This window comes from Venustampulla echinocandica (assembly GCF_003357145.1).
Source record: "Venustampulla echinocandica strain BP 5553 chromosome Unknown scaffold_0, whole genome shotgun sequence".
Classification (NCBI taxonomy): Eukaryota; Fungi; Ascomycota; class Leotiomycetes; order Helotiales; family Pleuroascaceae; genus Venustampulla; species Venustampulla echinocandica.
The window spans coordinates 6,086,727-6,101,102 of record NW_022474205.1 but is presented as its reverse complement, the minus strand read 5'-3'; the positions used below and the strand labels follow the sequence as shown (position 1 = coordinate 6,101,102).

The following is a 14,376-nucleotide window of genomic DNA, read 5'->3' as shown; positions in this document are numbered from 1 at the left end:
CGAGGGGCACTTTAATAAATTCAACCCCACGGCTGCTTCCTCTTGCACCAACGATTGAAACTTCTACTACTACAAAACCTCTCAGTTTCTTTGCAAATTTCCCCCCAAACGATCTTTTCGAGAATATCTTAGTAGATAGTAATATATATCAATTGCCATCATGTCTCTCTCGAACAAGCTCTCAATCACCGATGTCGACCTCAAGGGCAAGCGTGTATTGATCAGAGTAAGCTGCCCCCCATACATGCCTAGCCCTAGCGAAAAGAATATAGAAAATATACTGACGATGGACGCATTTGAAAGGTCGACTTCAACGTCCCCCTCGACTCCGACAAGAAAGTCACCAATACCCAGCGTATCGCCGGAGCTGTCCCAACAATCAAATATGCCATTGACAATGGCGCGAAGGCCGTGGTTCTCATGTCCCACCTCGGGCGACCTGACGGAAAGGCCAATCCCAAATTCTCCCTCAAGCCTGTTGTGCCGGAGCTTGAGAAACTCCTAGGAAAGTCCGTCGAATTCGCACCAGATTGCGTTGGGAAGCAGGTTGAGGAAATCGTCAACAATGCTAGTGGTGGACAAGTAGTCCTGCTAGAGAACCTGCGGTTCCATGCCGAAGAGGAGGGAAGCTCTAAGGACGCTGAAGGTAAGAAGGTCAAGGCGGACAAGGCTAAGGTGGATGAGTTCCGAAAGGGTTTGACAGCGTTGGGAGATATCTACATCAGTGAGTCTTTCTACAGCTTGGTTGTAAGTTGAAGTACTAATTATGTGAAGACGATGCTTTCGGAACTGCACACCGCGCCCATAGCTCCATGGTTGGCGTTGACCTGCCTCAAAAGGCCTCTGGATTCCTCATGAAGAAGGAGCTCGAATACTTCGCCAAGGCCCTTGAGAACCCTGAACGTCCTTTCTTGGCCATCTTGGGAGGAGCCAAGGTCTCAGACAAGATCCAGCTCATCGATAATCTTCTCGGCAAGGTTAACAGCTTGATTATCTGCGGCGGTATGGCTTTCACATTCAAGAAAACATTGGATAACATGAAGATTGGCAACAGTCTGTTTGACGAGGCCGGAAGCAAGACAGTTGGTGCTCTTATGGAGAAGGCCAAGAAGAATAACGTCGAGGTCGTTCTTCCCGTTGACTATATCACTGCCGACAAGTTTGACAAGGATGCTAAGACCGGAACGGCTACAGATGCGGAAGGCATTCCAGATGGATGGATGGGTCTTGATTGCGGGCCAAAGAGTATTGAACTCTTCAAGGACACAATTAACAAAGCCAAGACCGTCCTCTGGAACGGCCCTCCAGGAGTCTTCGAGTTCGATGCATTCACCAAGGGAACCAAGGCTACTCTTGATGCCGCAGTCGACGCAGCACAGAGTGGCGCGACTGTTATCATCGGTGGTGGTGATACCGCTACCGTTGCTGCTAAATACAATGTCGAAGACAAGCTTAGCCATGTATCGACGGGCGGTGGAGCGTCTCTCGAGCTCCTCGAAGGCAAGGAACTCCCTGGTGTTACTGCTCTGTCGAGTAAGTAAACTTGGGCAGAAATCGCGACTACTTCAGACTCTGATATAGTCAAGGCCTCCACAGCAAGTCCAGTCTTTAATAAAATTGAGTGACGCCCTCGTACATAGCTTATAGCACCACAATTGAAAGCTTTGCAATCGAATAATAGAGGTGTTCGTGATGTTCCATTTGTATGCTACCCTTTATAGTGATCTCCAGTAATCCGTGAACTCCATAATGAATTTGCTTATTTCTAAAGCATCAACGCTTCTTGCTCGCCTCAACTTTCTTAAGCTCCTCTCTGGAGACGGGTCAGTAATTATCCATAAAACGTAATTCTTATAGATACATACTTCAGCTGCGCCGAGAAATCCTCACTCGTATCATCATCATCCCAACTTTCCTCCCACAGATGCGTGTTATCTCCAGGTACCTCTGTATCGTCTTGTGTCCAATCTATGAGACCGCACAATTAGCTCTTGTTGGCCACCCACCCATAGCCATCGATCAGACGTACTCTCCACTGGGAAGTCCTCAAACTCGTCGTCCTCCTCAAGTGCAGCGGCAGGCTTTGTATCCTTCGCTGGGTCGGCGTTCTTGTCTGAGGAGGTAGCGTTGGTGGTTGGCGCGCTGCCGGATTGCGGTGCTGCGGACATGGCGGAGGTGGAGGTTGTAGAACAGGATACGGACTATGGGAGATATCGAGAGGGGGGTTGATGGCTTGAGATGCGTATCTGAATGTCTATGTAGGAAAAGTGAGGTTCGTCTTCTGTTCGCCTTTGAACTTACTACGCACAGCTCCCGCCCACTGTCCTGACGCAGAAAGCCGGAGCGGAGAAAATATATCTCCGCTCCAGTTTCCACGAACACGGCAGTGCATGGTGCATGGGCTTACAGTGACTGAACACACGCAAGCGCTTGAGCTGCTTTGGAGCAGTTACGCGGCCTAATATATTCCATTTCCTTTATATGTCTCTATCTTCTCAAAGGCCTTCCCGTCTTATTCATCTTTTTAAATTGTTCAAGGCCCTTCGACTTCGCTCTTTGTTTTCCCGTCTTTAGTTACCGATTCCCGGACTTTGCAACTGTTGCCCCACATCACAATCGCGGCATTGCCGGAAGGATAGCTCCACAGCAACGCATAAACAGATGCTTATATATATGTGTACACCTTGTATATATCATCTGTAGGGTCTCAACAGGATATTTGCTCACCAGCCTTGGTGTAGATCAAAGCAACGGGGGCTTTTGGTTTTGAATAGCTCTTGAACTCTCCCGTCTTGTCTCCATGATCCCTTCGCCGAGGTGACAAAGGGTACTCGGACTGCCCGTTAAAAAAAAAACTCATAAGAGCAAGGGATTTTCACAAGATGGCTTCATGGTTCAAATCTTCGGCGAAGGCTGGCAAACCTGCTATGACAGCTGAAGAAGAAGATAATCATTTGCGAGATGTTGAACGCGCCCTTCTACACTTGTTGAACGACGATATTGCAGCAGCGGACAATATATTGAAACAGCAAGAATCTGCATACCATTACCTAGGCCGCGGGATATCAAGTTTCATTAGTTCCATGCTGGGCGTTGAGAAAGAACTGTTGAGAGAAGCGGCAAACCAGTTGCAAGCTGCTGAAAACAAGACCTGGGAGGGTATGAAAAAGGCCCAGAAAGAGCCTTCTGCTTATCGGTCCCATATTTACCCCCCTGGAACCGAATATCTGTTATGCTATGCTGGTATGGTTATTTCATCCCTGGATTTCGATCCCATGAAGTGCTAATCATTGGCTACAGTTTCCCAGCTGACTAGTGCTATATGTGCGGTGCTCAGTGGCTCGGTTACAGAAGCTATTAAGGGATTTTATAAGCTGAGAAAGGCTTTTTTAACCCTGGATAGCATCATGCAGATTGAGGGAAAGTATCTAAGGGAAAGAGCGGGTTCAGGCAACTCTCTTGGTGCTCGCCTTGACCACTCTTCCACCGCGTCCTTAGCTTCAGGAGGGCCATCGGCCGCGCTTGTCACGTCCGATGAAAAAGCAGCTGAGGATGTTGCAGAAAAATTGCATGGCGAGCTAGATCCACCTGATGTTAAGGTAGATGCTTCTGATACCACGCCGCTGGCCGCGTCAAAGTTACACTCCAGGCTATTGGAAATAGACCCCGCCTCAGTGGGCATCACATCTCACACAGACATCTTCATCCATTCCGGCACAAGGCTCTGTTACGGAGTGTTATTGGTCATCTTTTCCATGATTGAGAATCCCCTCTTCACAAAGATTCTGTATATCGTGGGCTTTAAAGGGGATCGAGAGCGAGGAACTCGATATTTATGGCAGGCAGCTCGGTTTGACAACTTTAACAGTGCCATTGCAGGAATTGCTCTCTTGGGATATTACAATGGTCTTGTTGGTTTTTGTGATATTCTCCCCACGGATGCAGGCGCAGATGAAGATCTCTCGGGCTACCCTAGAGCCAAGTGCCGCGCTCTTCTCACCGATATGCGAGAACGATATCCCGAATCCAAGCTCTGGAAGATGGAAGAAGCACGCTTTCACGGCTACAACCGGAACCTCCGTGAAGCGGTCAATATTCTAAGTGACAACTCAACCAGCCAAATGAAGCAAATTGCCGCCATCAACGTATTCGAGATGTCACTGACTAGCTTGTTCTTACATGACTACGAACTCTCCGCACAGTGCTGGAAACGATGCGCAAAGCTCTCCCACTGGTCTCCTACCATGTACGCCTACCTAACAGGCGCCTGTTTCCTGGAAATATACCGCAATAATCGCCTCAGCGACCCGGCCACGGCAGAAAAGTATAAAATGGAGGCTACAGAGTATATCCGCAAAGCCCCACCACTAGCTGGAAGACAAAAAGTCATGTCTAAAGAACTCCCCTTTGATCAGTTTATCTGTCGCAAGGTCTCAAAATGGGAGGAGAGAGCGAAGGCCTGGAATGTGGATCTCGTAGATGCCACCGGTATCTCCCCCGTGACGGAAATGATATACCTGTGGAACGGTGCACGGAAACAGAATGAAGTCGAATTAGACACGAGCTTAGAGGCTATAAAGTGGGAAAAGTTAAGTCATCCGGAGAAACTAAGGGGTGACCTAGATGAAACGGCGCTTCAGGCGTTACTAAAGGCTTGTGCATTGAGGAATTTGAAGAAGTATGACGAGGCTAGAGTGATTTTGACAGAGGAGATTTTGAATCATGATAGGTATGCATCACGTTCTATCTTCATTCCATTCCCCGCTTCCCACATCTCCTCAGGGTGATCAATTTCCCCGTTTTGTGGTCACATATCCACTAGATTATAGCCAATACTAAGCCACTCTTCCCCACAGAAACGAATTCAAAGGCTACCTTAAAGATGATTGGACATGTCCAAACGCACACTACGAGATGGCATGTCTCTTCTGGGCAGAAAAGGATCTCGAGGGCGCTGATCACAAGCTTAACGTCATCGAGTGCGAAAAGTGGCTTGAGAAGACGAAGTGGGACCCGTACGTCCTAGATGGGAGGCTGTCGATGAAAGTCACAACTTCCGTAGTCACGGTAAAGAGACATAAGGATATTATGGGTTATGATTAAAATATGGCTGGTTGGGGTTTTGCTTTGTAGATGAGAAATATGGAGCCGGCAACGGACTGGATGTAGATTTGGATTGGATAGGTTTTATGAATTATCTTAGGTATACGAGAAAGACAAAAAAGCCATATGACGTTTTCCCGAATTCTTGATTCCCCGTGGGATATTATTCGCAGGAAGGACGAAAACTTCAAACTCTGTCTTACAAATAAATAAAAGCAGTCTCCTAACCGGTGGTGAACTATGAATCGGAAACATCCCGATCCCTAAATGAGAATTACCGTCTTACAATCACATCAGAATCGCATTCTCATAACCTAACACCCGATAAGTTCAAATTCAGGAATTCGCGTGCCCCCTCCCACTCACTCACTCACTCACTGACTCGGCCTCGTGTTGGTCCTACAGGGGGAAAATGCAGGAAGCCGCGTATGCTGTATACACCATCATCCCTCCGGGGCCCCAGCTGCTGCATGTTGCCTTCTGAAACGAGGTGCTGTGCAACGCGTGCTTGCAATTAGGGACCACGTGGATGGGCCTCGGAGTATACGGGGTGTGTGTGTGGTGTGTGTGGTGTGTGTGCTGCTGGGTTTTCAACTGAACTGGTGGGGAGGGATGAATGCGCGGATGGGGTGTTTGAGGTGTGCGGTTTGAGGGAGAGTGTTTTCAGGGAGATGGATGGATGGGATGGGATGTTGTCGGTGTCGTCAGATATAGTGCCATAAATGTGGCGCACCATGTGCGGGTCGGGTCGGGTCGGGTCGGCTGGCTAGGGGTATATTATAAGTATTTCCTAACCCACGCACAGGGGATGGGATATATAGATGCTCAGCTGAGGTGCTTGTTGCTTGCTTTTTGTCAAGGCTGGCACGGTTGGGGACCGTTACTTTAAAATGTTGATCTGGCGGGGAATTATAGACTAGGGGTATATATATCTACAAGGGAGGGTCATATCAGCTGTTGGATATCAGGAGTCGTCAAATATTGCCCCATCGAGCCTCAATCACAAGCTGAGAAGCAAAATTCATGAGAGGGGAAAACTCGATCGGTGTTAAATATTATTCCCACTATCCTTTGCACAGACAACAAAAAATGACAAGGCCGAAGCAGAATGAATATCCATGAAATGCCCAGAGACCAGAGAATAATCCTCCCAACTCCGTTGCAGACCTAGCATTCCATGGCTTCCTCCAGTCACACAAACGGCCACCAGCAGTAAAATATGCAGACAGGTGTATATCCCGGTATCCCCAAAATCAAGACAAGCAAGCAATGTCCTCCAGCCCATGAAATATGCCTTGCAAATGCATTAGATAAAACAAGCCCCGTGTATCCATCCATCCCAGAAAAAAGCTAGCAAAACAGGTTTCAAAAAAAGAGATTTGATGAGGAGCAATAGCAAGGTAGGCCAAGTCAAGGTACAAAAAGAATCCTGGTAGAAATGAACGATGATGCTGGAAGGAAATATTAGGGTGTTCAAACGACAGGTATTAAACGAACGAAGACATGGGCGATAGATGCTGGAAAGCCGGTATACTGTACAAGAAGCAGCATAGAGGTCAAATTGATGCCGGGAAATCCGCTAGGAGCGAACACAATAAACGCCAACTCCTCTACCTGGCCTGATGCGGATGCAAACCAGATAAATAAGTACTCAGAATCCACAAATTATCCATATCTCCATCATTTCTCAAAGTTTTTTATGACGTTTTCGTAGGTATCCTGCCAATGTGATGCATATTGGTAATACAGATCGACGTCTGTACAGCCACATCATTATTCCGTCATTCGTAAGGCATGATCGTCGATTTCCCTCCGTATTTGTTGTCGTGTATGCCATCATTGAGGTTGCGATGCCCAGCCCCATGAGTTACCAGATCCCGGTGGTTGTTGAGGTGCCCAGCCCTGAGCTCCGGGCTGAGGACCGGATGTGCTAGGCTGCATGAATTGTGCGCTTTGATCTTGTTGGTAGAGGCCTCTTCCTGGTGCGGGATAGCCTTGCCCAATGCCCTGCATCCCTGGGTATTGCAGCCCTGGCTGCATCTGAGGATTGCTGCTAGAATGTCGAAGTTGAGATGGTGGTTGATGGGTTGACTGCTGAAGATGTGGTGATTGTGATGTATTGGACGCGTAGCTCGGATATGCAGGGTGTTGGGGCTGTTGGGTTTGGGAAGGCGGCCACATGTGGCTCTGAGGGGTAAACCCATACGTGTTTCCGCCTTGACTGAGGTTACTCGACCCCATGGGTAGGTTAGGCGACCTCCCAAGTTGGTCAGATCTCACGGGTCCTTGAGCTACAGATCTCATGGGAGACTGTGCGATGGGATTCGGCTGATGAGTAGCTTGAGAGTAAGTCTGCCCGGCTATCAAATGTTGAGAAGCTGGTTGGGGTATCGTTGACTGCTGAGCGGTGCTTTGGGAGACGCGTGGTGACTGCAGAGCTTGTGACGATGGAAGACTGTCACCGGTCCCTATTGGCTGCTGAACAAGGTTTGGGGGCGGCTCATGAGGCTGTCTCCAGCGCCGGTCGAGAAAATCGCTACTTCGACTTCTTTGAACATTGACCTGCTTGTTATACTCCGCGGCTTGGTGTGCTCCGGTTAGCAGTTCTGTCGGCGGGCTTGTTTGGGTGCGGTCCTGATATGCGGGCCCAGTGATCTCTTGGCGTGGGCGCTGAATATTGCTGTAGTCTCTCAGTCGCATATCTGTTTGATCCGGTGCCAAAGTAATCATTGGGAGAGGTGTCGCGCCTCCTGGTGCACCTATCATGCCCGGTTGAACTGTTTGCGGTTGCGGGTGAACACCAAAATGCCCAGGACTATTGCTGTAAACAATATCACCGTGGTGGCCGAGTGCCAGGGATGCATTAGCGTTTGCTTCTGCAGCGGCAGCATCTCTAGCTTTCGCAGCACCGGGTCTCTTCTCTCCCGCCATATCTTCCTCGGTAAATCCTTGCTTGCGTGCTTTGCTTTCCCAATAGTCGTCCCTTACTCGTCTTCCGTTCACGATGACCCGGCTCCCAAACTGCCGGAACATAGACTTGGCCGTGACGATTGCAATTTGGCGGGACCGATAGGAGAAGGGCAGGATCTCCTGATGAATTAGGTCTTCCTTTTCCGCCTGGGTTGCAATGATTTTGTACAAGGATCTGTTTTTGTTAAAAAGTAGATATGAATCTCTGTAGCCTAAGACCCTCGCACACTCGGTGGCGAGCATGAACAGCTTATCCCCTCTATTTGGCACAAAGAATGTCCGGCACCTGTATTCGCGCCCATCCAAAAGGTGGCCAGTTGCTGTGACCTTTTTCTCGCCGGCCTCGTCATATTCGCGGGGTATATATTCATCTCCTTCGGGGCCGAGTTGATCCGTGGTATGGTCACGGACGGTTGGTAGGGCTTTTATCACAGTTTTGGTCGGGGTTGTTTTCGGCGGTGGAGAAGACTGTGTAGGCGTAATGTTACTCAGCTGCGGTGGGAGGGTGGTTGTTTGGGATTGGGGCGTTTGCGGAGGGACGCTCTGAGGTTGCGGCATCGACGGCGGGTTTGGGCTCTCTGGTACCCCACCAGCTCTCATCGGTTTCATTTGTCGTCCTCTTTTTTGTGGCCGGTCACCTAAAGCCATAACATCGTCAGCAAACGACCCAACTCGGGAGCGCGCACGCGTTACACATGGCAAGAGGCGTGATGCCCGTTTTGGCGCATTAATCTTGCAATTTTAGGATCCAGGGCAACATACCGTCATCAGCTAGGCGGTCGCCTTGCGGCAGATGGCCGTATGTGTCCGGAGAGCGACTGCGCTTGGTGCCTCGAGGACTCGGGTCTGGAGTAATAGTCACGGAGGGGTTAATCAGAGCTCCTATAGAGTTTTTTTTTCACATTAGCAAAACGCGCCAATATTATCCTACGACGTCGAGAGAAGCTCGAGCTCGTTCGGATCACCTGGACCAAGCGCCCACTCGACAGGACCCCATCTCAACGGAATTTTCGCCGGTGGAGAGCTTACCTGACGAATTGAGGGCGGCAGGATTGATGGTGCCAGAGCCGTCAGTGACGCCGAGGCCGTTTCTGGTCTGCGCCGAGTACATGGCCGCGCTGGGCTGGCGGCGCGATGCAGCGATTGAAACACGTCGAGGCTCCCGCGATGCACGACACTGTCCTCGGCCTCAACGCGTTTGCGCCCAGAAGCGCAAAGGTTGGAGGAAAGGAAGAAGGGTTCAGCTGCATAGAAGGACCGGAGGCTGCATGTAACTGTCGAGTTCTGTATCGCGCTCTTGGGGTTGTAAGCGATCGGGAGCACGCGGATAAGGGCGTGCGATGCGACGATGATTGGCCGTGGCCGCGGCGGGTTTGGCGGAGGGGGGAGGCTTTTGGTGTTGACGACGGCGATGGTCGAGGGTGTAGGAGGGCGTAGGGTCGGAGGGTGCTGGAAGGGTGCTGGAGGGTTGCTGGAGGGTTGCTGAAGGGGTGCTGAAGGGGTTGCTCGAGGCTGGTTCGAGGGTGTCGAGGGTCGATCGATGATGTTGCGAGTACCCGCGTGCTTGGGATTGCGGGAGGTTGATGATGGAGGGGACAGAGGGACGAGGGGACGATATGAACGAATGGTAATGCGCTGCGCAAAGCTCGTTTTTTAGAGTTCGAGCACCACGACGGAGGTCGAGTCGGGGGGGGTTCTTTTTAGGCTCTGATCAACGTGCTTCTTCTGCGGCCACAGTCGTGAAAGAGCCAAACAGCGACCGGAGAAGGCCAGGAAGTACCTAATAGCAGGCGCCTCTGTCGTGCAGCGCAGGACAGGGCAGCGGCAGCGCCAGGCCTGGCGGGCTGACAGACGCGAGAGAGCTGGGACGGGGTTGTTCTTGGTCGTAAGTGATCCTGCTCCTGATCCTGCTCCAGCGCGTGGTATGGCGTATGGGCGCAATGCGCTTCGAGTAAGCAGGATATGGTACTTCGTACTTCGCACGGTAGAGCCCGGTAATAATAAGTTGGTTGTATAGCGTAGAGTATCCAGGGACTCAAGCGATTAATTCCTAGCGGTGTCTAGCGATGTCAACCGACGCCCAGGACGCTGCCAGAGACCTAGGAATCCCCGTCACGGCCGTTGACGACCAAGCAAGGCTAGGAGTTCAAGGTCCAAGTCCAAGTCCACGCCGGTCGACTCCCCCGCGACAGATGCGCGATTGGCGAGCCTTTGGTTTGGCCGTGTGCGATAGTTCGAGCCAACGATGCTGCAGCGGGAGCCCAATAATGCCAGATGGCCAGCAGCCAGATGCCAGATGCCAGGCCTGCAGCGGGCGCTCCACACGCTGCAACTGCAACTGCACCCAACCGCGCCGTTCCCCAGGGGCAAAAGCACAGAAGAGATACCAGCACCAGCACCAGCAGCACGCGTCGACACGGCCGGACACCGAGCTGGGTCGGGCCTTGGGGAGAGCGGCTGGCTCCTGGGAGGAATCGTGCCGGCCCGGGCTGGCAGGCTGCGGAACCTGATGGTGGCTGGCGGGCTGGCTCTACGATCCTTCCGAAGTCTTTCACGCTCAAATAAGATAATGGCCCCGGGGGATGGAGATGGGGATGGGGATGGAGATAGAGATGTATGATGTTGACGGTGTCCTGGGAATGCGAACTGCGACTGCGACCGCGACCGCGACTGCGATCGAGAGCTGGATCGGGGTCGATAACTTCCAGGCGCGAGATTATTACTCACTGCTCGCTGCAAGACGTACAGCCTGAATAGAAAGCAACTTGGGGAACGGGCTCACCCTGCACTTTGCTGACAAAACGACGTCCTTTCCAGCCACCGCACGTGGGTTGTCTTGGGACCAGTGAGGGAGAGTCCAAGCAAAACTCGCTTTATATTGATTGGGGCAGCGAGTGGGATCGATGTACCAAAAGTACGGGAGTATGTACGGAGTATGTATGTAGGTATGTGCTATGCCTCGGATCTCTTGATATCTTGAGAGGAATCGATTCGAACGGCAACATGCGGAGGGCAATGCAGATGCAGAACACACAACCCCCCGGAGAACGAGAATCAGGATCACACTAATAATACGATATGATCTGCGTGCGTCGGACTAGCCGTTTGGCAGTGGATCTGCTCCCAGTGAAACCGCGCGCCGTGTGACAGCTTGCGCCTCGGCAGCAAGCTACTCTGCAACAAAATCGACGAGGCGTTACGTGGTACAGAGCATCCGTTCCAAGGGCAGGAGAGGAGGAGGAGGAGGAGGATGGGAAAGAAGAGGAAGACAAATTCGCCTGGAGTAATAGAAGACCGGCGCTGGACTGCGAATACAGTACCGGATGAGATCAGCCTGGCCGACGTGCTTCCAAACATCCCAGCACCTACAGCTACTAGCGGACTCAGAACCTTCCAAGAGACCCAATGGGGTAGTAACTGCAGCGTCGGGGTCCTCAGCTGCCTCTTTACTTGCTTGGGCAAGGCGGTCCGCGGCGTTGAAGCCCATATAGAGGTAGTCAGCTTGGCCAGGTCAATACGATACTGAGCGCCCCGGAGGGAAACTTGGGGTCGCAGAGTCGAAAAGGTGCCTAGTTGTCGAGTGCACTCTGCAAACGCTTTGAGCGAAATCAAGAGCTACTGAGATACTTCGGAGAACCGGTATGTTGGAAATCACTTGACGGACTACGTCGTACCCTACCTAGTTCAGCGCGATATGCGAGTCACTAGGTTCTGGCCTGCTCGTATAAGACACAGCGGCCATAGTTAGAGTCACGGAAAGCCACACAGGGCGACGACGACGACGGAAGGCGGGGTGAAGGGGTTCAAGAATCTGGAGGGTTGATCCGGATTCTGGGCAAAGTGAAAGCGCATCCAGGGCGTGCGATTGGCCAGCATGGGCATCAGGGGATCACGGATGGCGACAGTGGGCGCCACGCTCAAGCCTGGCTCGAGCCTGGTCTAGTCCGTAGTCAATCTGCGCAGACTCGCAGACTCGCAATAATAATCCGCGACAGCCTTACTCCATACGGTACAGCTTCCTTATGGTCTGTAACGGCAGTTGAGCAGGGAAGTCGGGAAGGCGGCGAGACGGGGAGACCGGGAGAGCGAGCGGAGGCGAGAAATCGAGGGCAGAGGAATGATGATGGGAAACTAACTAGCTTCATATCGCAGGTACTAGCTAAGATATACTTTACTTGCTACGCCTTGTACTGTTTGGTCGGCTGGCCCTTCTCTATCAAGGCAAAGTAAGTTCCTTGCAAAGTAGTCGACATAGGCACCTATTCTCCCCAACCATACTCCATACACCCACCACCTTACCTATTGCTCCAACGAATACGGGGGGGGCCATTACCTAAGGTACTGACCTACTTCGTACACTTACTCAGGCCCCTTGCCAGCTACAGTACGTAGCAGTGCGGCTCTCTCCCCTCTAAGCCCCAATCCGCAATGCTCAACACGCAATGCCGCTGCCCACCCGCTGCGTATGCTGCAAATCCTCCTTCGGCCATTACGTGGTAAATGAGATGAGCGTGAGAGTTGCAACTCGATCGATGCGATGTCGTCGGCAAGCAGGAGCCGGTACACGGTCCGTCCCCTTCTGACGCCACAGTTCTATATCCGTCGTCCCGCTCGTTCTCTTCTCTTGACGCTCTTTTCCCAGGTTTCTCCATCTCCAGAGCACGCACGGTGGCACTGCTGGCCGGAGCGTGCGATGGGAAACTACTGTACTGCACATGGACATGTACCTAGGTCCATGTCCTTGTCCATGTCCATAGTGCTCCATACTCTAGACTCTAGACTCTAGACTCTAGTCTCCAGACCCATCGCCATCGCCATCGCCATCGCCATCGACCATGAGATCACAAGCTTAAGGTTAACGCACAAGTGCTTCGTTGCACCGAGTCCTCCGCAGCGCGGGGCACGACTACGCACCGCAACTTGTCGATCCATCCATCATGTCGCCGGTGCACGAAGCAAGCAAGCGTCCTCCGGAATATAAGATCCAGGACGGTGCGAAGTACGGTATCCACGGGAATCGTATTGGTGCGGGCAGAGCCGCACCTGCATCGTCGGAGAGTCTCCATGTGACCGCATTCGCAAGCCCGCAAACCGCCTAGGTAAGACATCATGCACTCGCCACACGCTGCACTCCAATAATGCCTTGTAATACCTCGACACTCCACATTACAAATCGGCGAAACCTCACGGAACTCCCGCTAGACACAAGAACGGGCCCTGCCATGTGTCTTCCTTGATTATCTCTCCTTGGGGTGGTGTGGTTGCCGCAACCCACTCTGGGGATCGGGGGGGTTGGGCGGTATGCGGTGGTGGCCCGAGGATGCGCCCTGGCCCACGCGTTCTGAGGGCTCAGAGGGCTCAGAGGGCTCAAAGGGCTCCGAGGGCTCCCTCATGGCATGGCCTGGCATGGCGGAGGGCGGATGGCTTGGTGGCCCGCCTGGCTCGGCGCGTAAGGAAATCCCCAAACCCCCTGGACTGCTCCACAACATGCATAACATAGCCTGGAGGCCAGGGCCCTTCTGCCACCCCTCCAGACCGCGAAGGAAAAGCATGTCAAAGCATGTCAGACTGCCTGGTCTTTCCTTTCCTTTCCTCCATCTCCCGTGGAAACTCCCTATGGGAACCACTTGCAGAGCGGCGGGAGATCAACCCTTGACCCTCCCTTTATCATAATCCCCGATAGTGCTGGCCCCAAGCGAGTCACTCGCACATCTTCAAGACGTATCCCCCCACCTCCAGTGAGACATTCAAGAGAGACCGTTTGATTTCTCCAGGTCTTCCGCCGGCGCTATTCAGAGACAAGCGTCTATCTCCTACCGGGAAAATACCACCGAGAAAAACTAGCGTCAGAAACCACAACTCCCGGGCTTTTTGGAATATCTAGTTTTCCCATTACCGTGTTATCCATACCATCATCATCGCCCCACGGATGGTTTCCGGGTTTCTTTCGTGTAGCCTTTTAGAAACTGTAAGACCGTAAGACTGCCTCGCCTCACGGGGCTCACCCCCTTCCATTATTCGAAGCCGGAACTTTCCATGCAGCCACAGATACCACTGTATTCGATACTCCATACCCAGATGAGATAGATAGTGGCGGATATCCAAATCCCATTACTCATTTTCCAATTTTAGGTCTTTGAGTGGTACTCGTACTGCAAGGCCATGCTACCGTTACATCTGTTTCATTGTTTCATTTGTAATTGATTGCGGTGCGATTTCGTGGCTGGTGCCAGCTCCTTTTCCTTCTGGATTGTTGCAATCTTGTTACACGCTTCCAGCAAACCTACTGGCCCTTCCGTCATT

At 51.9% G+C, this 14,376-nt stretch overlaps 5 protein-coding genes across 5 annotated transcripts; 3 read left to right on the top strand and 2 right to left on the bottom strand.

Moving 5' to 3' along the window:
• Positions 1-160: 160 nt before the first annotated feature.
• BP5553_01883 (Phosphoglycerate kinase) lies at positions 161-1,541 on the top strand (the record flags this gene model as incomplete). The annotated part of the gene is made up of 3 exons (XM_032010506.1): positions 161-226; positions 304-724; positions 775-1,541. 3 exons carry the CDS (start codon positions 161-163, stop codon positions 1,539-1,541), a joined length of 1,254 nt encoding a protein of 417 aa, XP_031874560.1.
• Positions 1,542-1,773: 232 nt separating this feature from the next.
• On the bottom strand, positions 1,774-2,168 carry BP5553_01882 (putative SEM1 Regulator of exocytosis and pseudohyphal differentiation; the record flags this gene model as incomplete). The annotated part of the gene is made up of 3 exons (XM_032010505.1): positions 1,774-1,813; positions 1,866-1,968; positions 2,030-2,168. The coding sequence occupies 3 exons, from the start codon at positions 2,166-2,168 to the stop codon at positions 1,774-1,776; spliced, it is 282 nt and encodes a 93-aa protein (XP_031874559.1).
• Positions 2,169-2,882: 714 nt separating this feature from the next.
• BP5553_01881 (Outer membrane protein-like protein iml2) lies at positions 2,883-5,103 on the top strand (the record flags this gene model as incomplete). Its single annotated transcript, XM_032010504.1, has 3 exons — positions 2,883-3,243; positions 3,301-4,729; positions 4,857-5,103. The coding sequence occupies 3 exons, from the start codon at positions 2,883-2,885 to the stop codon at positions 5,101-5,103; spliced, it is 2,037 nt and encodes a 678-aa protein (XP_031874558.1).
• Positions 5,104-6,939: 1,836 nt separating this feature from the next.
• BP5553_01880 (uncharacterized protein) lies at positions 6,940-9,184 on the bottom strand (the record flags this gene model as incomplete). The annotated part of the gene is made up of 3 exons (XM_032010503.1): positions 6,940-8,711; positions 8,836-8,955; positions 9,103-9,184. The coding sequence occupies 3 exons, from the start codon at positions 9,182-9,184 to the stop codon at positions 6,940-6,942; spliced, it is 1,974 nt and encodes a 657-aa protein (XP_031874557.1).
• Positions 9,185-10,139: 955 nt separating this feature from the next.
• BP5553_01879 (uncharacterized protein) lies at positions 10,140-10,638 on the top strand (the record flags this gene model as incomplete). The annotated part of the gene is made up of 2 exons (XM_032010502.1): positions 10,140-10,295; positions 10,348-10,638. The coding sequence occupies 2 exons, from the start codon at positions 10,140-10,142 to the stop codon at positions 10,636-10,638; spliced, it is 447 nt and encodes a 148-aa protein (XP_031874556.1).
• Positions 10,639-14,376: the final 3,738 nt, after the last annotated feature.